This window comes from Acipenser ruthenus, chromosome 8 (genome assembly GCF_902713425.1).
Source record: "Acipenser ruthenus chromosome 8, fAciRut3.2 maternal haplotype, whole genome shotgun sequence".
In the NCBI taxonomy this organism is placed as follows: domain Eukaryota; kingdom Metazoa; phylum Chordata; class Actinopteri; order Acipenseriformes; family Acipenseridae; genus Acipenser; species Acipenser ruthenus.
This window is the reverse complement of record NC_081196.1, coordinates 2,350,359-2,376,492: the sequence shown is the minus strand read 5'-3', so window position 1 is coordinate 2,376,492 and position 26,134 is coordinate 2,350,359. Positions and strand designations below refer to the sequence as shown.

Genomic DNA, 26,134 nt, shown 5'->3' with positions numbered 1-26,134 from the left:
TTAGGTTGTAGCAAAAGAATACGGAGACAAAATATTTTACAGGAGACAAAACCTATCCATTTTATTTTTTTTTTTTGAAATCCTCAACACATTCAAGAATAAAATAACACTAATGTGTATCAATGTACACTGCTTAACTTTACCTGGACTAAGTTAGAGGTGCCCTGTACGATCAGTTGTATAATGTTTATTTTCTATGCAGGACTTTAAAAGGATGGATTTCTTTCTTTTCTCTCTCTCTCCATTACCCCAACCATCAAAAGTTAGGAGCTTACCGATCTTCATGAGGTGACTAACAAAGATGGGATCTGGTTATATCAGGAGACTAGCTTTCCAACTAGAGATCTCAGAATTACAAGGAGAGTCCCAACTATCACCATAAGCTAAACCTGGCCTGCAACATGTTTAAAAAGGAGAAGAACCACCAAACAAAAATAATACTACCCATTATACTGGAACATGAAGAAATAGCTGCACATGTAAAAACACAACCTGAGCTTTCCACATTAAGTTAGCAGATTTTCAAAAAATGACAACTTGACATGACTCCAGTTGTCATTTGCTAACGTTTTACCTTTAGCATTTGATTTGTATAGAGTAAAAAATAAATTAAACCCAGAGTGGTGTTTAATGTGATGTGAGAATACCAAGATACATCAGACTGCTCTAATGAGGAATTCTGCTCACCAAACATCCTTCTGCAATAGACATCTAAATGTGCATCAGAACCTCAATCAGTATACAAGAGCATTAGAGTATTGAGGGTGTGTAATTCGGAAATGTTTATTCCCTATTTTTACCTCTGTCCTTGCTTCTGTGAAAAATAATAATGATGCTTCTGAAAATATTGGTCCACAAAGCTATTTGTCTGAACAGGCTTGATGCCCAAATACAATGATCCCCGTTAATGTTTTTTAAAAATGAAAATATGAAAATGAACCTCTTGTCTGCATATAAAATAAGCATATCTTGCTTTTTTGAGAATACCACTTTTTTTTTGTTTTGTTTTCTTTTTATATAAAATAATAACAATGTGATTTGTCAAAAACATACAAAAAGACAGCTGCTCTTCTGCCAAATAAAAGGAGCTAGTGATACAAATCTGGTTTGCTTGTTTTACTTTTTAAAAACACTTTCTCTCTCCCTCTCCTCAAAGTCCAAAATAAAAAAAAAGTGATTAAGTTTAGTCCCAAATAAAAATCTGTCTTTTATTCCAAACAGCAAAGTTCCACATTTTTTAATATTCAAGAACCAGTGCTACCAAAAGCAAACCTGATCACAGCTTCTCAAATGCAAAGTACAGAAAAAAAAAAACTACATGTCAAAGTCATTTTAAAGCTTATTAAAAAAAACAAATAGCACAGAAACTTTAAAAACCTGTTTGAAAATAGGCGTAGATTAAAACGCCAAAGTTTTTAACATCAATCGAAGTGCTGTACGGCAGCCTGTCCTCCTCTCAATTTCCGTTCTTTTGAGTTCTATAGTAAAGCACACAGTGCCGTGAAAAACATTCAGTGCTGGGAAAAAAAAGTTACAACCTAAAAGATGTCTGTCTCCTTCCCCCCCCCGCCCCGCCCCGCCCCGCATATCTTGTTTCATCCTTGTAAAATCTGGCAGTCTTAATTCCTGGGAACATTGTTTTGTGTCCATTTTATTTAGCAGAATTTCCGAATTTCATAGGAAAGCCACATAATGCACACAATTCTACACATGATCAACATAGCTCAAGCAAAACTGATTGCCAGAACTGTGTTTCAGGTGGGACCCCTTAGATATGAAGTCAGCAAAGAGACATTTGGGGTAAAAGCAGTTACTGCGAAGGCACAACAGACCTTAATATCTTTCCAAACCCAGGCGATGTCAATTCAAAAACCTTGGTGATGCCAGGTGGCTGCTTTGTGTTGTGCATCCCCTTGCCAGCGTACTTGTCTTTGAATCCAGTGTAAAATACCCTAATAAAGCTGCGGTTTCAAACAATAAAAACAAAAACATTGTCTCGATTTATGGGAATACTCACATATACCAGACAAAATATTTAAAAAGGCGTTGGTGCTTATATTCAACTAATAATAATAATTATACAGGTCAGCCTGTTGTCCCATGTACAACTTCGATGCAAAGGAAAAAAAAGATCCAACCTCTAGTTCATTCATAGCACACACACCACATGATTTCACTGAAGATACTGGTTCAGTTTCCAACCTGGCTGCGTACGAAATTAAGCATCTATGTCCAGCCAAACGTGAGTCCTACATTTGTTTTTGTTTTTTTAAATGTTTTGCTAAAACAGTATATCCTTGGAATTAAATGCCTGGTCCTTGATGTACTTTTGGGTGGAAATAATGTAGCTGTTAAGTTACCTCTCCAGTTCAAAATATTTTTATACAAATTGGCAGAAATGATCCTCCTCCCTTGAAGGACAAAGATTTTCTGTAATTGTGAAAAAAAAGGAGCATCATTCATCAGATTTTGTTCCCCCAATCTAAAAGAGTCTTCACAGCTAGAATGTTCATAATTGCAGCTGCGGGTTCTAGTTATGTACGGGGGAGGGGGGGGGGTTGAATAAAATAAAAAAATAAAGTCAATCTTCCTTCACAAAACAGTGTACCTGACTGAAGTGCAAGCAGCATTGCTCATCCCCAACCCTGTTTGCTTTTTGTTGTTTTTTTTAAAGTGAAAGGAGATGACTTGTTCAGTTGTAGTGCAATTTGCTATGTTTGTTTCTTTTTTTTTTTTTTTTAGTTTCTTGGTGTGTTCCAGCACGATTCCAGCAAATACTACAACTGACCGTTCGCGGCTGCCTGGAGTTCTTGAAAGGTACTCTCAAAGCACCGCTTCAAATCGGCATATGTTACCACTAGGATGCTTTTCTCATCTCGGGAAACCAGGCTGATTTTTTCTGGCACGCCAGAATCTAACTGCAACAGGAAAAAAAAAAAGAGTAAAAAAACTAAGACGAAAAAAACCTTTAGGTTATAAATGCAAAGCGACAAAATAGTATCACAAAATCAATTGCACATTTTCACCCCCCCCCCCAGCCTAGACGCAAACAAATTGACAGCATTTTCATCCTTCAACCACAGGTAGGTCAAAATAAAAATCTTACACGTCTGAGAAAAGACAGTGTGCAGTATTGCAAACCCTTCAAGTTCAGGAGTCATTACAGACCTGTCACTGAACAGTTTTTAGCTTGCTGTGTGAAAACTCGCCTTGGTGTGAACTGCAGCTCTGAAGCCGTAACGTTCATAGCGATGGCATTGTTCTGACCACGGGTCAGTCTGGATTGCCAGGGTCTGGATTATCAAGTCCAATGCATTTCCCTTTCCTCCTGCTCCCCAAACAGGTATGTGTCAGTCCAGCTGGAACCAGCTCCCACTCCCCCATTCCAAATATGAAAGCATTGCCTTGAGATGCATTTTAAAAATCTGTACCCAATGCAACTCTATCAGGAGCATTTTACAAAGGCTGAGTCTGACCAATTACTGTTTAAGAGGAACACTATTACTCTGGACTTCAAGGAACGGCAAACTGCTGCTTTAGCTTCACACATCTCCCTCACCCCCAAACTCACCCACCATAAAACTCAGATTCCCCATTGCTAACGTGTGTGTGTGCGTTACCTTGTTCAGACAGGACACAATGTGACTGAGGTCAATCCAGGGCGTTCCAGCTTCTGTCACCTGATGGAACAGGTGATCTCTGAAGAGTTTGAGCAGGTATCTGTCTCCTGTCTCAGACCACGTTGGATCTTTTTGGAACCTGCCCAAACCAAGCATGTTGTATAAAAATCTGTAGTTCCGGCACCACATTTGCTATTACAGACTACATAAATTCTACCATTTCACCAGCGCACTGAGCTACTGAAGTAACACTGATCAATATTTAATAATTAACTGGTGCAAGTCCTGTCTAAGATCCATTCCTCCATTAAGATTGCATGGTTCTAAGCAACAGTGGTATCACAATGTAATGCAATGAAAATCAAGTGGGATAAGCCATGTCATATAGTTTGTTCAATATAAGCTGAACTAAGCCTTCGAACCGTCCACTTTAAATTTACTATCAGGGGTAAATATGGGGAGGATTTTAAATAGTTGTTTATTAACATTCTTAGATTAAGCAAGAAAGAACCTGCTGAATGTAAACATATTCAGGCTTTTTAAAGTCTTACTCTGGCCTCTCATTGATTGTTCCCAATTTAGCCAGCAGCCTAAAAAGCCTCCCATTCTGCACCTCCTGTAAAAACACACAGAGAGAAACAGTTTACTACAGGCAGACCGCTTTGCAGGAACACTAAACGCTTGCCCCGAGCGCCACGTATCAGAAGAGGAGTTTAAAAACAAAACAAAAAACAGAAGCAAACCTTTTCACACCTCTGCAGTGTGTTTATTCATTTCTGGCTCTGCTGAAGTTTTAAACTTCACTGTTAGGAGCCTGCGATATAAAAACAGAACTTAGATTCACCTACACGGTGTTTTCACTTCCCTCTCCAGATGTTTACTACATGTTGAACAGTAAAACACCACAGTACTTCTCACAGGTAGTATTATTGTGAACCCCCGTGCTGTTTGGGGTCCCAGAAACATATTTGTTTTTCAAAAAACTGATTTACCATTTACTTATTGTTAGGACTGTAGTCCTCAAGGCTGTGCTTTTGGACAAATGTGTCTATAAAAACTGGAGTGCTGTGCCCGCAATGTCAGTTGATAATATCTGGTATACTGCAATAGTGATGTACTGTAGGGTACCCAAGGTCATTACAATCTACAGTACTGCTCGGTGCTTTCAACCTCTAGTTTTGTGCAATTTGTTAAATCTGTATTTGTATGTTCGTTCAATATATCCCATTTTGGAATAAGTAGCAAGTCAAATTAAAAAATAACTTAATAAAAAAATGATCATGCCCTCAACACAAATTGCCAGTGGTTAAAAAAAAAAACACCTTTGAAAACCACTGTGTTAGAATGTGACAATGTTTGATTTAAAGAGTTTTGACTTCCTAAAGAATGTGTTAAATATTAAAGGTTTCCACCCATACTGGCAAACCAGTGCAAGAGTTATTTAGAAACGTTACCTTTGCGAGATCTTCTTCGATAACGTCATTTCGCATCTGTGAAGCATCCAGCTGGGTATAAAATCTTGCGCCAATCATTGGCATGATGTCATTTACACTGCGCAATCGGTTCTGTTCGGTCAGCAGATACCTTGCGGGTAAAAACAACAAATGCCAGTTCAACACTATGGGCTACAATCTCAAAGCTAAAAAAACAAAAACACCTTGAGACTATTTACGAGCCTCTGCATCAAAACGTCACAATATGTACTTGTGGTCTGTCAGCTGGTTTGGGTCTGTTTCTCATGCGTTGCTGCCATGCTATAGCAGGGCACCTATAAAGGATCGCCCCTCTCAATACAACAAGAACTGCAGGGGTGCTACCGCTGATTATTGGTATGCTAACCGTATTGACCAACTCAATAAAAAAAAACATAATTCTGTTAAATGCAAACAGTGCGACTTCGCACTGGAAATAACTACACCACAGCACATGCCACACTATCAGTGTGCATACTACTACAGTGTCACATTTCTCAGCTCTGTCACCTCCTCCACTAAAGTTCTTTTTAAAATTCCTGGAATTAAGAACGGTATTGGTACCAAGAATCTCAATAAGAATCTGTAGTTGAACATTTTCGTACAGGGGTGTGCATTACACCAGTGGCATGATTGGGTTTGTTTTTTATTTGTCAACTTTCACTTGAACTTCTTTTTTTTATTATTACAAAAATGACATGACTGAGCAACCTTTATATATTCAATTTGATACTGAATACATATATTTATAAAACTTAAATGTCGTGCATAATTGCTATTTTTTATCAAAGCATATGCGTATTGACCAACTCAGTAAAAAAAAAAAACATAATTCCATTAAATGCAAACAGTGCGACTTGGCACTGGAAGGTTAGTAGTATAAACAACAAGTCTATAAACACTCAGTCCCCTAAACTACAGTAACGGACCCCTATAGTTCTAGTAGAATAAGCAAGTCCACTTACAGAATAAGGTTCTTTAGGTCTGAAGAATAGTTTATTGACACCAGCTCCATGGCCTTCTGTAAATTCTCTCTTTGGATTCCTGCCAAAGAGTTACAAGCTAAAGCCAAAACAACCTTTCCTAAGGAGATCAGATCTGCTTGCTGATAGGACAGGGAAAAAGAGAAATTAATACATCAATATATAAATACAATCATTTAAAATAATGTTTTAGTACTAGCCAAATCTCTTTTCATGTTATTCCAATTACTAACCTTCTAGATAGCTAGACAGATATATATATATCTAGGAGATCGACAGTTAGATACATACATATACACACACACACAGTACTATGTTACCTTCAGTGGATCGACCTCTCATTTTAATGATCAGTGTGTTACCCAGATTACACACAGTAAATGTAACTGAAAGACATTCTATTTTCCCACTTGGGGTACCAACAGATTAGATAATACAATTTCTCGTGTTTCAGAAGAGCTCTCAAGGAATACATCTCTATTATAAACCCTCTATGTATGTACGCACGCATGCACACACTTTCACACAAGGTTTACTTTAAGACACGTAATACAGTACATTTACAAAGTAAAAACAAAAGAGGCCACTTTCATTAAAAGAGAAGTTTCAAGCAACATGCTTCCATCTAAACAGTTTCCATATTAAGCACACATTGGAAAGATTTTTTCTTTTTGTTTTGTTTCACATTTAAATAATCAATTTGATGGAATGAGATTTACCTGGTATTGAGCCATCAAAGCCAATGGATTGGTTTGGCTGTTGTCAAATGTTAAGACATCAAATATTCCAACACAATTTACACGTAACCTTGCAGGGGAAAAGCAGATTAAGAAAAGCATCATTGATTAAGAAAAAAATTGTCTCGTATCTTTAAAATTACCAGGAAATTTTTTTAGAAATGTGTGTATATATATATATATATATATATATATATATATATATATATATTTTTTTTTTTTAAACAAATTGTAATTAAGGACTTGCCACTAGAGGGAATCTGTATTGCAAGGATTACAATAACCAAGCCCAGTGCAGTTAAACTTCACCGTTGACTTTCCTTAGGAACTTCATCTCACATAATTAAATTTTAATTAAGCTAAAATCTGCCACTCAAGTATTTTGCTTGCAAGTCACATTAATACAAGAAATAAAACAAATCCTTCTAAAAGGTGCATCTGTCATTACTCAACAGGTTCCAACAAAGAACCCCAGTTTATGCACTAGAAGATGACGGACGTATTCACTTTTGTTTGTACTCTCCTGAAAAACACTGAATACAAAAGAATCCTACTTCTTATTGGGGACGTCCACTTCCGGCAGAATGAGGGATTCGCTCTGTCGGCAGGTCTCAAAAGACCCAGGTTTTCATTAACCACGATGTACCTTGTTCAAGACTAGAGCAACGTTCAGAGAAAGGCACCGGCCGAAACATCTGCTGTGCACTTGACATCAATTCCAACGGTTTTGCATTAGAATTCCGACAGATCGTTTTGAAGTTATGGAAGATCAGTGTTTGATCGGGGAGGGATGGAAATAAGACTCCTATTGCACAGCAGTTTCACTATGAGCTCGTTTAGCCAGAGTGTACAGGTAACAAGCTGACATGTAAGTTATTAAACTCATAGTAAAACCAGGAAAGGATCAAACTGCTATGCAATGCAATGCACGTTTCCATCCCCGTTGGGGGTCTGTGAAGCCGGCCTCACCTGGTTTTCCCTGTGATGAGAATCTTGGTGGGGTCCATGACCCGGCAGGCCAGGCCAGCGGTGTGAATGCTCCGAAGTGCTGAGCTGAGCTGGACAATGTACGCCCAGATAAGAGACTCGGGAAGCAGCCCCGCATGCTGACGAGGAAGAGGCCCATCATGCTGACCTGCTGGTTAGAAAACACAACGCCTTCGTTATAACAGGGCATTTCATTGCAGTGCAGGGGACATCAAGTCACTGTTATTTATTTATCAAACATGCAAAACCAGTTAAGGATAAAAAGATGCACAGCAGCCACACTGCTGAAAAGAAACTTACCAGACGAGAAGTAGACAAACCTTTGTGAAAGTCTGACACAGAAACACAAGTGTATTACATTGTTTATTTATATAGTATTTTTTTTTTATATAGTTATGGATGAACAAAACAACCACAGTGGAGGAATACTTAGTAAAACTAAAACCAACACATACCATTTTTGGACAAACTTTATTACTTTCTCAATGTCTTTAATGAAACACTCAGGAAAGATTGTTTTTCTTATTACTACATATTGTATTTCTGTAATATTACCTTATCTCCTATGATAGCGTGTCTAAACAGTTGTGGATAACCGCCCTCTAATATAACAATGAAAAGAACCAGGAAATGTGCTATACTAAGAAACAATAGGAGGGCATTCAAACAGGTGTTTGACACAAACACAGACACTTTGGCTTTCTGGTCGTCTGGTGAAACCTTACCACATCCCCCTTCACACAGAATACTGGGAGCATGAGCTCCCAACGATGTAGCAAATGAAAACCAAAACGCAACCACATGTGTCAGAGAGGGGTGAGGGGTCCTGAGCGCCCAGCCACAGAATCTCATCTCACTCATTTACAAACCCCCTGGCACCACCTGGATGCTCAAGTTTTGTTTCCCCTTTTCTTTTCCACATTGTGTTATCGGCCCCCCATCACATTTTCCCACTATACCATCACCATGTTTAGTTTCAACCAAGGTTTCCTCTTTCACTTGTAATAATAAAAAAAAAAAGTTCAAGTGAAAGTTGACAACTAAAAAACAAACCCAATCATAATACGTGCATGGTTTATACAAAACTAAATATAAATGTATGACGTGTTTACATTTACACGGTACATGTGAACCTATGCTTCACCAACCCCAGAAAAAACAACTCAAAATATTAATTGTCAAAGGAAGCTATATATGAACTACAACACAGTTGGTGAATATTTTTATCTAGTGATAGATTTATTGGCATAGCAGTAAAGCACATGAAAACAAGCAAAATCTATATATTAACAGAAAAAAAAAAAATAAATATATATATATATATATATATATATATATATATATATATATATATATATATATATATATATATATATATATATAACTGTCAACACTATTAAATAGCCACATACGACTGGTATTGAAAACTATTGGCTATTTCAGAGACCCGGGTTAGCCCTAATCTTGGGCTACCTTTCCTAAATTCATTGCATGTAGTCCAGGACTATTGCTAAATCAGCCGACCGTATTTGTGTGGTGAATGAAATTATACATTTAAAGAAAACGGTTTTGTTCATGTCGTGTGGTATTCGGTGGCGTACTCACAACTCTAATTGAGGAACAAAGCATCAAGTTTTATGCATTAATACATTTTCCATTCACCAGATTTAAAATGTGATTTTGACTTACCCCACTTCCTTTTAGTGAAATACGAATCCGCACTGGGGTCATTAAAATGCCTGCTAAACATGGTCTCTGCGCCAGCGTGAAAGTCATAGGCAAACACAAGAGCTGTTGATAAAAGATAACACCAACAATAATTCTTCACTTTTAATAACGGTCTTGCAGAACTTGGGAGTACTAGTAACATTTATCAAGTCCTTTTGATAATATTCCTTTTTTTATAATTAAATTCAGTTAAAACATTCTTTGCCTTAAACCAAGTTAAATAAAAAAAAAACAGATATGAAAACAAGGAAACCTTAGCTCTTAGCTCTCAATCATTTGAACAAAGAGCCTTTGCATAGTTACTTTATCTACATGAAAGAGCAATGCATATTTAAATTGCAAACGTGTCAGTAATCGAATTGAAAAGCAGCTGGCACTTACAGTGTTCTCCAAACGCCTTAGTGGTGAAAACCTCCCGCAGAGTTACAAAGTTGGAATGCTGGATTTTCTTCCACATGTCGACCAACACCATACACTTTGTGTTAACAAGTCGGAAACCTGCAGACAGAATGCCCTTTTAGAACAGACAGGCTGCCCGTCTAGTAGTTAGTGCACCTACTAAGGGGAAGGAATGCCTCACAATACCGACATGACTTAAGCAAAACAGATGTTTTATTTAGTCGCATTTTCTTGTGTTTAACTACGGTATGACGAATTTGCTTTCTGGGCAACAGTTTGCACAAAGACTGTAGGCATTTGCAAAATGTATTTGATGTTCAAAAAAAAAACTGAAATGTATTGCAGAGGGGAGTGTTAAAATCCAGATGCATGTGGGAATGAATGCAGAATAAACCCCAGGCACACGTTTCTCACAACCTGCATTGAGGATTCTTAAGCAAGCATAGCAAATAACGAGCCAAGGACAACAAAATACATAATATATAAATACAAAGTAATATTCTGAAAAAGTAGATGGCATATAAAGTTTCCATTTAAGATGCAATGTGCTTGGAAGATTCCAAATTCACTCACCATGTATCCTACGAAGGCAGTACGGAAGATCATCTTTGCTATTCACAGCTTTGTAACATGACGTAACGTAACTGAAGTTGCTCGTTTTCTGCAGGCGGTTGGGGGGCGGCAGGGACTCGAGAGGGAAAAGGCTGTGATAGTTGTCCACCTCTGTTGGAACTCCTGAACAAAAGATTAATTAAAAAAAAAAAAAAAAACTGTTGATCAAGTTGTTCCCACCAGTTTTGTTTTTTTTAATAGCTGAATATTTTAAAAAAATAAAAACCTGACAGCACTCTCCCCTTAAATCTTGATGTATTTATTCTACTATAGTGTTGATTTACCTCCCCAAGGTAGGCTATAAACTGTAACCATACCAAACTTCACAAACAAAAGCACAAACCCACCTATAAAAGATCCTTCATTTTTCTAATATTCACTTCCTAAAACGTTTTCCACAACGCCACCTCTTCTATGGAGTTTCCAATAACTGTTTCTGTGACTGTCATTCAACGATGGAGTCCAATTAACTTCTAAAAATCAGTGATTTAGGAGCCACTCATTAATTAGTACTCAATATTGTGTAGATTGTTAATGAAGTAAAATGGAATTGTTTCCTTTGCAATGAACATTTTTGTTTTTAAATTAATACCGGACGACAAAGTGTGTTAAATAGGACTCCTATTGCACAGCAGATTCATCCATTCCACGTTATACTACAATCTTGATTAGCCAGTGTACAGGTAAACAAGCGCAGGTCTGTCTTATTAAACTCATAGAAAAAATAGGAATTGAACAATCTGCTATGCAACAGGAGTCTCATTCTCATCCCAGCACCCCTAATGCCAACTCTGTCAACCTTTCTTTAACTCTTACTAAAGGTTATTAACACCTATAACTCAGGCACAGAACAGGGCAGGGAAGTGAGCAAGCTAGTGTGGAAAGACAAGCTGAGGAAAGAAGCCTTCTCACATATTATCAAATCAGAGAGTAGGGTGTGGATTGCTTTACAAATGGTTGAAAAGACATCTGCTGACTGCCATGGAGTGGCTAACAGCTACAGACCTAAATACACAACACTACAGAGAACCTAAAGAGAATGCTTAAAACCTTATTGTGTTATAGATAACATGTCTTAATGCAGCAATGGCAAAACAGGAAGCTTTAGTAAAAAAAAAAGGTCCTGAAAACTTCTGTTTTCAACTTATGTTAGTCACATAAAAAGGAATCCATGCGTTTTAATCTTTCATCTCGTGGACCAACACCGCCCACAAAAAGATCAAATGAATACAAATTGGAAAAAAAACACCTACCAGGGTTTTCAGATTGGTCAATTTGTGCCATTGTTATTAAATGCCTGTTGATTAATTCCTACGCGAGAAAAAAGAAAAATAAGATCGTCAAACATACAGTATTCTCAAAGAGACGTGCAAAATATACATTCCTCTCCTCAAAATGTGAATTCCTCCATATGCCAGTACAGTGAAGAAAAAAGCCAAGGATATTCAACGGCATGTCTTCTCTAAAACAGACAATATGATTTTACTGTACTGTCATTTTATGCAGCTGTTTATTTGCAATTACACATCTACATACTTTAATACACCCTCATTTAACTTGACATTGTTTCATTAGCATCATGAATTCAAACCATTCTTCACAATATTGATTCAAAGCTTACCTGACGGAGCTCGTCAGACATGAAAAAGGAAGGTGCATTTGCTTTCGGTTGCATGTAAGCAACATGAGGTGCTGTTGGAGGGTATACATGGTACTGTGGGAAAACCTAAAAGGAAACGATACACTAAGTCATTGAAAGGGCACGTTATTTAAAACAAAAACAAAGAAAATACCAATATGTAAAAAAGCAGCATGGCCTGTATCACAGATATGACCAGAGATTAAAACAATACCATAATGGAAATTGGCTGAAAGAGTCATAGAATACAGCTGTGTACCAAATGTGAAGAAACTCATCTCAAACTGTGCCTGGACCTCCAAATGTGAAGAATCTCATCTCAAACTGTGCCTGGACCTCCAAATGTGAAGAATCTTATCTCAAACTGTGTCTGGACTTCCTAAGTCAATTGGCAGTGTAAAAGTTTGTGGACTTTTGTGACGCAGTGCCCCCATTACAAAATGTCACCCACAAGCAACAGTGGAACACATCCGAAGTTGAATCTAACTGTACAGAAAGCCTCCTAAACCTACCATTCCAGCTAAGGGAGCTGGAGTTGTATCCGTGTAGAAGTAGGTAGTTCCTCCCACAGTTTCCTTCTGGATGATCTGCGATGCTGGATCAGAGCCTGGGTTCGAGGCACTAGTAGGCACCATGTAGTTGGCTGGGTTTGGCGTGTGACTCCGCCTCCGGGGGGCAGGGGACGTGTGAGGAGTAGTTTTCGGCGAATGCAGGGGAGACGACCCAGCAGACAGAGACATGCCTACAGGTGGAGCAATGTTAAAATCAGCAATGGTAAAAACAGGATGAGTTCAACACTGCACACCCAGACAAGTCTAGGGAAGGATCCACTCAAATAGTTTTTAAACAAAGTCATTTTTGGCTTTTCAAGGACCCTCCCAATTAGCTATAATCTTAATGTAATGTGATCTTAGGTATGGTAGTGCAAACGCAGTGTGTGAAACCAGCTGTTAGTGATGAAACAGTTAACTAACTTTAGATTTCAGTTCTTCATCATGGATCAAACTATGACCCCCCCCCCCCAAAAAAAAAAAAACAGCTTCCTGGATAGAGCTGTCGATGCATAAATTATACATCGAACATATGTTTGTGGTGCACCCATCTGTAAACGTAACTATTTCAACAATGCAGACTACACAGATCTAGTTAAGAAAACTGGAGTGCTCTGCAGTTCAGCAGCATAGGAAGGCTCCATTGTAAGCTATATAGAGCAATATAGCAGAGCAGCAATAAATCTATTTTATGCATATCCATATAGGACTTATTTTTTAGTACAAGACTCACTACGATAATCACTTTGGAGGGGTAATGCTGATTATTAGATAAACATATATAAAACACTACCTTTCAATATATATTTTAATTATTGAAACCAAATGAAAAGCAAAATACTCGATTACTATGTAAATAAAATGTTAGTGCACGGAACAGAAAGTGGAATAATGAAAACGCCTTCTCAGGTTACTATGACTGTACTTGTCACGCTGCTTGTATTTTTAGAAGGTGCAGAAGCTAAACACAGAGCTGCACTTTGTTTAAGGTAAAGAGTGCTGCCCATCTGCTGAACGGAAGTATTCCCCTGGGGGTTTCAATGGCAAGGTTTACCAATTTAATATTTTAAAACTGTCCTTGGGACTCATGAAATAGTAAGGCAAACTGTATGATTATTTCTAATTATCCAATGGAAGAAACCCATCCTAGAAGTAGCCAAATGTTGGCATTTCATATGATAAATGGTATCAGACACACAGAAACAAGTAGTGAAAATATACTGAAAAAAGGTTAATGGTGTTTCTGATGTAGCTCCAGTTAGCACAGCTGCCACCAAACTTGGCAGCAATAGAGAGCCGAAAAAACCCAGAAATATACACCTGTCCCTAGAGAAGGGGGAGGGAGAGGCTCTACCGCCAATAAGAAGTCGTCAGCGGCCAATTCTCCTTTTCATCATTTAGAGAAGCAGTTAAAAAGAAAGAAAAAACACAAACAAACTTTCACTTCTTGGATAAAGTTTTCATCTCTAAAAAGGTCAAGAAAGAAGCATGATTTTTTTTTTTTGTTCTGTGTTGCAGAAGTAAAAGTTAACCAGTTAACCCTGTGGCAATTCTTTCCCTCTCAATCTATGCTACAAAAATCCCCCTGTTTCAATAAAATCTTCTATCCATCCTAACTGCCTGCCAACATGCCAGGGTGTATATACTGAACTGCAAGTGAAAGCACCCCAGTTAACATGGAATTCATTTCAGTTCTTGCAACGCTCTACAAACTGAGATTTGGTTACGCAACTATCCTGTTTTTACATTCAGATAAAACACCAATGTGGCGTTTACAGCACATTCACTGGCACAGACGAGCACCTTACTACAAGGGTTCAAAATGACATGGAAAGAATACAAAAAAAACAAGTCGTTGGAAAAGTGAAATGGACGGGCTTACCTGGACCTAAAGCTGCCGCAGACGTGCTCCCCATGGACGGGTGTGAGAACAAGGCTGTGGAAAAGGCAGGCATATTGGACTGGGACACATTGCTCATCCTTGGCGTTGATACTCCTTTAGGGATGAATTCACTGGCTGCTGGATTTGGTGCCTGTCATTGAAACACAATAAGAACTTCCTGTTAAATCTATTGGGATTAAGGCTTTGCCTTTTTAGGTATACATATAGAACTCATTTTTATATTTTACGACAAAAAAAAAAAAATAACCGCAATAATTCACTCACGTTTAGAGGAGCGTATTTGTCTTAAATCAACTAAGGTTTTTCACTGAAACATGATAAATTATTAAAAATTGCACCTCAAGTTTCAGAAGCTTTGCCACTTAACGTGCTAACTTTCAGTGTATTGTTCGCTTGAGATCGGCTCAATTCTCAAGGACCTATGCCTAACTTGCTTACAGTGAATCAGAAATACCTTTAGTGATCTTTCAATTCATAAGTCTTTCAAATGCTTGATAAAACATGAGTCCCCAGGGTCAATTACAGCTTACCAAGTTTAGTTCACTTGATGCGTCTAACTAGTGGATTAAGCAGGTTTAGTCCACTTGATTGGACTAAAGTTAGCACGCCTTCTAATCCTGATTGCAGCGTGCCAGAAGTTAATCACCACAGGTAGATCATCTGTTAAATGAGACTAAACAAGACCCTGATTGCAGCGTACCGAAACAGATTCGTGATGATCCTGTTCAAGTGGATTAACCTAGTACTGCGAACGATAAGACTGACTTAGTACCCTTGCTCATCCTGAGCACTTCCTGCTTAAAATGCTTTGCAGAGACAGCTGCATGTATCCCCTGAAATGACAAATACAGCTGAAAACTTTTCACGTTCGGGCAATCATATCCGTGAAAATAGAGTACCGCACAATAAGGTAATATGCAGGGTGATTAGAAAGTAAGTTTACCACATCAACACATCATTTCATTGATGTGGTAAGCTTACTTTCTAATCACCCTGTATATAGGCCCTACACTTAAACTTTTTATGCGTGTACCTTTGATAACGTTTTCAGTTCAATGCAATAAAATGTTAGTGAATATGCTTTAACTATAAACAACGAATTGTCTTATCACACGATTAAACTGTTCTGTACCTATGCAGCAATGTAGTCATCTTAAAATGCAAATATGATCTGCCAGTTTGAAATGTGCACAAAAAGACATGACATTAGATTTATTTTGACTTAAATATGTTTGCATGAATCACACTGGTGTAATACAAATGTGTCTATCTTTTTGTACTTTGTTTCTTTATACATTTATCTGACACTATATTCCACATATCAAATTAGTAAAGAAGGGTTTATACAGCTATGGCCAAAAGTTTTGCATCACCTAGAATTTTAGGATTGAAGACAGAATTTTGATTTTACTTATCATGTAATCAAAGAAACAACAAAATAATATCGCAAAAGTCTAACGGAAGCCATAACCAAACAGCATTACCCCTTCAAAAAGTGCAGTATTTCATGTTAGATTTCAAAATGCCAATTATTATTATTTTCTTTTTTGTCAGTTTTTGGTTAGGCACATAGAAAACTACAAAGCTGTATGTAATTTAATATATGAACGTAACATTATTCAGCAGGTTTCATTCAACTTTATAAAGCAAAATGAGTTAATTCTATAGGGTGATGCAAAACTTTTGGCCACAGCTGTATGTTAGTGCTCAAAAAATCGGTCTAGCTTGCTCCACTTGTTTCGATCAGTTAAACCAGTTACCGGGATCATCTGCTTGGTACACTGCAATCAGGATTAAGTTAGTACAGATGTGCAGGATTTTTTAGGCCCTGTCCAACTATGCATTTAAACCGTATTGGTTGCCTTTAAACCGTCTTAAAAGTGCTAAATACGGTCTACACTGTGCAGCGTTTAATACCGTACTCGAGACCACTTCAGGGGTAGTCTCAAGTCCGGTAGTGTGGGTTGTGAGAAGTGTGGACGCTGTAATACCAAATTACATTTTTTGTGTATCTTCCAATATCCCAAAATGCTTTCCGTTATGTTTTGGCACGCAGACATTACAAGTAACAGCACTCAGAACAGGCGTCTGAAGGAGCTGAGAATGACTGTCAATACTGCTGCAGGGGTGTGCAATTGTTTTTTTAAAAACTTCTTGTCCAAGGGACAAAATGCTAAAAAAATCTACTTGTACTTCTTAAAAATCTACTTGCCCCTCCCCATCGCACAAAACAGACAAAAAAGTAGAATATAACTTGTAGGATTTTGCTTTTATTAAACAATGAACACAATCGATTAATCAATCAATGTTTGACCTGCCCTGGATGCATAAAGTACAGCGGTTTGTCCTGAAGCTGAAGGTCATGTTATGCTAAACAGGTGGAATGGGTTAAAGGATTGCTTTCTAAACTACATTACCCAGAAGCACAGCGATGACGCTTGTTTAATACGTTTTAGTTTCCTATATGGCCATTGGATAAAGAGAAATCATTTTGTTTTGTGGGCGTTTCAGTGGGAGACCGAGGGTACTCTGTGAAGAGTCGAGTCAGAATTCAGAGAAGGTAGCAGTTCAGTAACAGTGCAATGCTGTGGAGTCATTTCAAAGTTGTATTAAAAATAATGAAGTCAATCTGTAGCTTAACAAACCTACTGCCAACCACCCGATTAAGTAGCTTTTAAAAAAATAAATACATTGCTAAATGGTTGCATGTAAAATTGTTTAAATAAGCTGTATCTGGTAGTTCGTGTACAAGTATATCAAAGCCACCTACCTTCCTCCTTTGAGACAAATTCAGTGCAGCAAAGTCATTGAACAATGAAGAAGCAGGTGAATTTATCGGATCTGAAAAAAAACAGAGATACATTCTTCTAGTTCTCCAGTACTAGAGTTTGCTTTCACGTGAAGTATGGTTGCTGTCTCCGTCCAGACAAAGACACTTGGACTCAATCACATAACACGTAGGGAAAGACTTGCCTTAAAGACACTTCAGAATTGTATATTGCAAGCGGAAACACAAAAGACACAGTATTTTAACAACCTTACCATGGGGGGAGTAACTCTTGACACTGTCATTCAGCAGGCTTGGAGAGCTGCTGCTACTTGTCATTCTCTTTAAGAAAAGAAAAAAAAAACATAAAATGAAAGAATAATAATAATAATAATAATAATAATAATAATAATAATAATAATAATAATATCTTCATGAGATTGACACTATTTTAAAATGGCTCCAAGCAGAATGTAAAAGCAGATCAATCAAATTCCTCAAAGAATGTTATTTTTTATGAAATATTTGTTTAGAACTTAAAAGGCATAGTGCTAGCAAATCAAATTCCTGTAAATCTTACCCGCTATGTTATGCCATCTCGCCCCACATTTTCATATATTAAAAGACGCACACTTCATAGTAAAGCATATTTTAGGACGATCTGTACTTATGTTTGAGTACAGATCCAAAACTCCCAATTGTTCAGTCCCTCACAAAGTACCATTCCTCCCTCACTTGTGGACTGTTGTTGCATTGCCAGTCTGAATAATCAGACATCCTCACTAGATTATCAGTACACCCTTCTGATATGGTGCGATCATGACTTACCTGCATCATGGAATATTTCGGCTCTGCAGGACTTCCAAATCCATTTACTCCTATAAAGCTGCTGCTAAAATACGAATTCGTCAGACTGGCTTCTGCTAAAGCGCCCCCGTCCATTCCAGGAACTACATTGAAAAGTATAAATGTTACACTTTTTAGATTGACTAGATAATTCAATTGTTGTGCATTTTAAGATACCCTGAACACCAGCCTCTTCTGGGACATTACTACAGCATTACAACCACAGCCTCTTTAGCAGACCAAAATATAAATTGCCAATCAGCAGACAGTCATTGTATGCATTATAGCTTTATGAATACACTAGTCATGGCTTAATACACCTAGCATCCTGAATACAGTAGAATATATTCAGATTACTTCTAGTCATAAAATGTCTTGACATTTCATATATAGAATATGAAAATGCTAATCAAAGTAATATAATATTAACATGTCCAAGTAAATGTACTGTACAATAACTGTTCCTACAAGACCAGATAAGGGACATGACTGACAGGGGCTGTCTGAACTCAGCTGTAAATTTCACTCAATGCAGAAGAGACAGATTTACTTTAATTTTGTAATTTATCAATACAGTAAATTATCTGATCTTTGATCAACCGTACTGTCTAATCAACCGAACGCACCTCTAATCACATGATGAATTTTGTGTGGCGTATTACGCACACAGCTTCTGCTAATAAAGCGGCTATGAGATTTAGCTCAAAAAAGTACCAGCAGACTGAGGCAAATGAAAGTTACAGAATTTTTCAGACCACCAAAACCTTACATGGAGCATTGTGTGCTTTAAATTGTTGTAGTTAAGCAAATTAAGAGTTACCTCATTCTTGATTTTTCTTCTATTTCATCAGTAAGGGCTGGAGATCCTGTCTATGTTATTGAGCAGCTACGAAATTTTATTAATTTCAATTACACGTTTACACAATTACACGTGCATTTGTATGACTGACTACGTTAAAGAAGAAAGATTTGGCGACGTTAGTGTTTTGTAACTGAACTGTATCCCGTTAAGACCGCCCACGCAGCCTTTGACAGGCTGCACCAAATGTCAGTTTATCAGCCAAGAGGATTATTGGTTGTTAGTTGTGTTGAAAATTAATTATATCCTGCGATTACTTAGTAAAGCCCAGCCACACAGCATTTGACAGGCTGCACAAAATGTGACAATAAGCGGGTTTGTAAGATGATATTAAGAGAGGTAATTTCACAATGTTAACTTTATTCTATACATTATTAAAGGTGCAGTAATTGTTATTACTACCTGTTTGATTGCCAATACAAATCAATTAAACGAACTAGTATCGGTCCCAATTAGTTCTGATAATTGACTCTACTGTATATCTTGGTTTTCTCAACATTTTGCTGATGTAGCATCTAGTACAGGGGTCTCCCACCCTGGTCCTGGAGAGCCCCTATCCAGCAGGTTTTAGAGGGGTCTTTACATCATCAGTGGCTAAAGATCTGGAATACCTGTTAATCTTGACTAATTAAGCCAATAATTGGTTCAATTAAGTAACAGAGACTGGTTGGAACGAAAACCAGCAGCCACAGTAGCTCTCCAGGACCAGGGTTGGAGACCCCTGATCTAGTATGTATTTTCACATATTCAATTACAGTATTTGAATCTTGTGAATTGCTTGAAACACACCAAAGTACAGTAACATGTGCAGTTGTGGTTATAAACGTGCTACTTCACATAGAATTTCACACTGCAAGTGAAACCTGAGCATTCAGTAAAGTTTTGGTTCTGTACACAGTTGAGTATAGCATGAGTACACACTAGTGACACAGTTCAGAAAATCCACTCCCATATGAAATGGCATTTTACATCTCAACCAGGTCCTAAACGTGTATTTTAAGTTATTAAAAAAGGTGTGTCTATTAGACATTGTCTCTTGCCATTTTCCTGCAAGTCACAGGTACATCACATATGGATTGGAGTAATATCGCCCATAATTAAACTGATTTACTAGCCATAGAGATGGCCATAGACTTTTCTCTTGATTAGGCAAAGACAACATCAGTAGCTTGTTTTATTTCTTCAACTTGTACATTATTTGAAGGCCAGTTTGCAGACTGGATTATAGACTGCAGACGCAGCCTTGGTTAGATACTGGAACTAAATTAGTTTTACAAACTGATTGCACTGTGCAGATGTAAATGTGGCATAAGTTACATTTCTGGCTGAATGGCCTCCTCCTGTTTGTAAATTTTGTTGTGCTCTTATTGGAGGGGGATGAAGTCTGCGCGCAAGTTCAGAGAGTGTAGCAATCGTTTTATCACATTTCTGAGAACAAGCAGCACTTTAATAAAATACCAGGTTCAATAAATGTGTTTTAGAGAACATAGAGGGTCAGCATTGATACTTACCAACAAAAAAAAAAAAAAATGGGAAATATTATTGATTGACAAAACATTTGCTGAAAGACATCTTCCAGCAGTCACAGACCAGGGTAAAGGTTACAAAAGACACTGATTTTCCATTTTAGTATTTGTCACTTTCCATTTCATTTTCACAGTAAAACTGCAGACAGCCCACCTGGATTACCAACGGCTTGGCAGGTTTAACTTTCACCATTTGTAAAATGACGAACAGGAATCAGAAACAAACGCAATTCTTGTCCTTTGTATAATGGGAGGCGTAGTCGATATTGGAGGTGGTGTTGTGAATCATCACAGAGCTGTTCAATCCAGATCACATATTCCAGTGTGCACAACTTGTGATTTCACAATCATGTAAAGCCATCTCCCAAGCTCTTGCCCAGAAACCAGACTGACAGCAGAGGAGTTTCAGCCAAGTGCACACAAAAACAACCAGTGCAGGCACATACAGAGGGTGCTCCCAATCCCAGAACAAGCTCAAAGTTAGAGTGAAACACATACACTTCTACAGGAGGCTAGGAGTGCAACATCAAAGAGTCTGTTGTAGATCAGTGCACAATCAATACAGTTCACAATGTGGAGTGTGACAGACATGCGGGTAAATTAAAGTGTTAAATTAAATGTAGAATTTAAATGTCAGTAATATTTAACATATCAGATACTGTACTTTATAGAACACAGACTGTATCCACTTCAGAGGAGCAACAATCTATTTGGTTAAAAACACTGGCCAATAGTGAAATTAAATGTTTTTTGAAAGACGACCGAAAAAAAACCCCCAATGATTTCAAATTTTGCGGCAATCGTGAACCTACTGAAATAAAACCTTTGTATCACTGGACGTATGGCAGTCACTACAGTTAGATTTTCTAGTTTTATTACAAAAACAATTACACACAACAATACCATCGCAGCATGGCTGTGACTAGCTGTGAGGACACTGTGATCGTGTGTCTGTGGTTGTTTTTTTGCATCTTCAATGCTGATGCTCGTGTGCAGATTACGGTAAAGTACAAAAGACTCCTTCATTTTCTCTGTTGGTTTGCTGTGTAACAGATGTGGAGGTTGAATAGTAAATACCAAGCAGTCTCATAAATACTGCAGCTATAGCTTGAAACCTCCGTCTGACCTCGGCAGAATGTCAGCTCTGGTTATGACGCTGCATTGCACGCAGCATCACAACACCTGTATAGCAGAGATGTTTTCATATTTCATGTGTAGTGCACAATCAACATACACTGCAGGGATGGAAATAGATATGACTCCTAACACTACAGCAGTATTCTGAAAAAGGCACCAGCGGAAACATTTGTTGTCCACTTCACTTAGCTTCTAAACAGTTTTGCCATAATTCTGATCGAGCATTTTGAAGTTATGGAAGATTAGTGCTAGAAAAAAAGACACCTATCGCACAGCATTTTCACCCATTCCAGGTTTTACTATGAGCCTGCTGAGCCCCAGTGTACAGGTAACAAGCTAAGGTGTGTCTTATTAAACTCATTGTAACACCAGTAACAATTCAAACTGCTATGCAATGGGAGTCTTGTTTTCATTCCTATAAAAGCAGGCGTCTCCAATCCTGGTGCTGGAGGGCCGGTGTCCCTCCTGTTTTTTGTTGTAACTGTACACCAAATTAATTAACTGGACTAATTAAGCTTCTAATAAGCACCTAATTGGTCCAATTAAGTAACTTCGGGAACAGTTTTAACAAAAACTAGACACGACTTATGAAATGTTTCAGTTACTATCATGTATAAAGCATGTTTTCTGGAATACCGTGATGACAAGCAGTCAACACTGTGCCAGACAAGTTAAGTGTGTGTGTCAAGAAAACTAAGCCTGTGTTGAGTGGCACTTACTGTACTACCGCTCTCACGTGTTGGTCGATAGTCAATTCCCGACTCCCCCGTACACACACCTTCACGAGTTTACTGTTGTTGTGTGCATGCAAAAGCGGAGCCAAGTACGCCGCGCTTTCAAAAAGTTACAGAAACACACCTTTCTGTAAACTGACGTTTGCGCAATTTGAATGCCTCTTACTGTACACCGTAACAAAATACAGCATTACAACTCCATTAAGCGACACGGTAATTAAAATTAAGCATTTAATAATACATTAAGTGAAGGCAGATCTTATGTGGCATCTGGATCCGATTCTCTCAGGATTTTATTTACAAACAGCCTTCAGCCGATGCAGTACTCCATGCCACAAACGAAGTTACTTGGTACTATAGTGTTATAATGTTACGGTATTTCACTGTGAAATCTGCATGGCAGCCAAACCCCTTTTCATATTAAGATGCTGCTCAGATACGAAAGTGTCAGAATGGCTTCAGGAAATAACGCGCTCCCGTCCATTCCAACTTCATGTATCGTCACTAAGTTCAGGACAGTTAAACTGAACACGTTACCAACGCTATAACACGAGACGTGGGTATACGGTACATGTACTTTATTAGTAGTATTTAAAAATAAATAAAGAAAATAACAAAACAAACCGCCAAATTCAAAGGAGTCTAGGAAGTGGTACCTGTGATACAGCATGAAGAAAGAGCAGGCCTAAACCGGAGCCTCGGCCTCCATTTCTGCATAGTTGGAGGCCGGGGGAAGCGGATGCAACGACCAGTCGAGATAAGAAAAACCAGGTTTAGGCCTCTACTACGAGTTCAATTCAAACCGCGTTTGAATGAAATTAAACCCCACAATATACTCACTGGCGAGTAGCTGCCCCTCCAGCCCCACGCCAGCCGCCCCGAGGGGTTCGATCTTTTTCGTACCCCCTCCACCTCCTGCCCCCGCTGTTCCGGCTCCTGCGTGGGGATACCCCGCCGCCGCACCAACAGCTGGCCCGACCATGGAGAGGGGGACGGGGCTGCCGCTAGCGTGATGCGCCAGGCCTGCCATGGACGGCTCCTCGTGCAAAAACTGACACTCGTCTCCATAAAAACAAGTCTTATCCTTGGCGTAATATCGGCAGTACTTCAGCTTCACACCGGGAATACAGATACCCCCGAGCGGAGCTGCTGAAGCTGGGAGTCCGCTGTTCATGGCACCGCTGCTGCCGCCGCCGCCGGAAGATCCGCAAACATAGAGAGAAGCCCCCCAACCTGCTCCCAAAACCGAGTATTTCAAAGATTTACTGGTTTTTTAAAAATAAATAAATAAATAAATAAAAGTAAAGAATTTAAAAAAGCGGGGTGTGCTGTTTTGTGTTCAATGGTTCCCCAGTTTTGTTCTTAAAGCGCTCCACAGAAGGAAGTTTCTTTCACTTCAGCGTTTCGTGGTTTTTTTTTGTTTTGTTTTGCTTTTTTTTTTCTTCTTCTGCTTCTCTTCCCTTGGAGCCACTTTGCTGAGCATGATCAGACCGCTGCATTGTGGGTAGATAAGCAATCCAACCAAAACAACTGCGCTGGGAGAGGGAGGGAGGCTCTCGATAGCTGTGTCACACACGCACTCACACTGCAGAGGGAACAGGGATGGAGAGCGCACCATAACATAGAGTGTTGTTGTATTCCCACAGCGTCCTCTGGCATTTTATCCGTGCTGTTTTGTTATTTAACGGGAAATGGGCTCATAACTCTTTATGACGTCAGACTGAAGCTTTGTGATGTTATCATACTACCCCAAGGCCAAACAGAATCAAAGTGCATCCCGAGTCGGGCACACAGGGTGTATTTCAGGTCAATGTGACAGGGCCCTGGTCTCTACGGATTTGCTCAAACACACTGAGCTACATTGTTTGCTAATTAATTACCCGTCCCCAAAATAACAAACCACACTGTAAAACATAACTTTTTGTGTAGTTGCCAGACTGAAAAGTAATAAGCTGGTATGTCTAATCAAGGGTGGTGATTTTATTGTAGTGTCCTCCAAACCTCAGAATAAATAAATACTGCTTTGTGGTGGCTAATTATAGTAACAAATTTGAGCTTACTATATATATATATATATATATATATATATATATATATATATATATATATATATATATATATATATATATATATATATATCTTTAAACAATCCATCAAACATCCCTAGCATTTTGTCAAAACGTTCATCTGCTTGGCATGGTTTCTTTTTTCATAGTTGTTCCTCAACATTAATTGGATGGTGTGACTGATGAAGAGCCAGTACTGGGTCCAAGCTTAAATAAGTCGTTTCAAGTGCCATTTTATTTTTCTATTACTTTTAAAAAATGCTGAATTATATAGCATTCTAAGTGGGTCTGTCAGGCGAACTCAAAGTGCTGTGACAAGGGACCTTTCAGCTCTGCTGGTCGCGCCTACGAACAGCATGCACAAAACTAACGGCCTTGAAGTGAGTGCAGTGCACACGCATTTGTTTCTGAAAGGAATACATTCATTAGCAGCAAAAAAAAAAAAAAAAAAACAGCGCAAAACCATAACTTGTTTTTTGTCTGCAATTTGTATTGTTTCTTGTGGGTTTATTATATTAATACCAAAGCATTTTTTGTGTGTTTGTTTGTTTTGAAATGGAGACAAACGTTGCACTTGCTTCAAATATTTATTGAGGTTAACATATACATTTGTGTAAAATAAAATGGAAAATAGGGTCACTAGTACTCATTGTTAGTCAGACCAGTCATGCATTTTTTGTGTTCCCTGAAAGAAGCACTTACCTCTCCAAGTTTTTGTAACTGTACCAACAGGAGGCTATGTGGTCCAGTGGTCAAAGAAAAGGGCTTGTAACCAGGAGGTTCCCGGTTCAAATCCCACCTCAGCCACTGACTCATTGTGTGACCCTGAGCAAGTCACTTAACCTCCTTGTGCTCTGTCTTTCGGGTGAGACGTAAGTGACTCTGCAGCTGATGCATAGTTCACACACCCTAGTCTCTGTAAGTCGCCTTGGATAAAGGCGTCTGCTAAATAAACTAATGATAATGAAAGGGCCATTTGGGGGATTTAGTTTGATGACTTGTGCAGTCTCTCTACTAATTTGAAGTACTGCAGGACCTTGCTTGTTTTGAGCGATGTGAGGGCCTATACCTTTAATTCCAGTGCTAGCCAACCCAAACAATCTGTCATATCACTTTGAAATGAAATGCAACTCTTTTCTGTGACAAAGGTCATGGAGTACTGGGTGTCTATTGGGAAGAGGCTTGTTTCACCTTTCAGAGCTGAAATAAATGCATTATAAGAATTCACTGGTGTTATACACTGGTCAACAGACACTGTTGGCTTACCAGTTTGTTTACATGTCCTAAGACCATTTTAGCTGTTTCCTCCCTCCTTGGAGCTTTCTGTTCCCTCTGTTACTCTGTGAACACCCCCCCCCCCCCCCCCCCAGCTACCCGCAGCTATGGGGGGGGGGGCTTGGATACCTGGAAACTGCCATAGTTCAGGGAAGCACAATAAAAATGTCAAAAAGGTGAAAAAGGAGCTTTTTTATATTGATAACATTTTACATATCTAGTAGAAATTACATCTAATATTTTTTTTACATGGATTCATGAGGTAACAACATCCTTTCTTAGATAAGAAAAAA

General features: G+C 38.5%; 1 protein-coding gene across 2 annotated transcripts; it reads right to left on the bottom strand.

The window, feature by feature from the left end:
• Positions 1 to 80: 80 nt before the first annotated feature.
• On the bottom strand, positions 81 to 24,094 carry LOC117407101 (PAN2-PAN3 deadenylation complex subunit Pan3-like). Of its 2 annotated transcripts, none has more exons than XM_034011731.3 (18): positions 23,341 to 24,094; positions 18,227 to 18,348; positions 17,674 to 17,740; positions 17,402 to 17,472; positions 14,611 to 14,761; positions 12,690 to 12,919; positions 12,160 to 12,264; positions 11,792 to 11,849; positions 10,500 to 10,661; positions 9,909 to 10,025; positions 9,489 to 9,590; positions 7,782 to 7,950; positions 6,795 to 6,882; positions 6,058 to 6,197; positions 5,075 to 5,204; positions 4,172 to 4,236; positions 3,621 to 3,759; positions 81 to 2,918 (listed from the first exon to the last, which is right to left on the bottom strand). In XM_034011731.3, the coding sequence occupies exons 1-18, from the start codon at positions 23,672 to 23,674 to the stop codon at positions 2,778 to 2,780; spliced, it is 2,391 nt and encodes a 796-aa protein (XP_033867622.3). In that variant the 5' UTR covers positions 23,675 to 24,094; the 3' UTR covers positions 81 to 2,777. The 2 variants fall into 2 exon arrangements, with proteins under 2 accessions (XP_033867622.3, XP_033867624.3); XM_034011733.3 differs by having other exon boundaries at positions 7,782 to 7,947; positions 23,341 to 24,093.
• Positions 24,095 to 26,134: the final 2,040 nt, after the last annotated feature.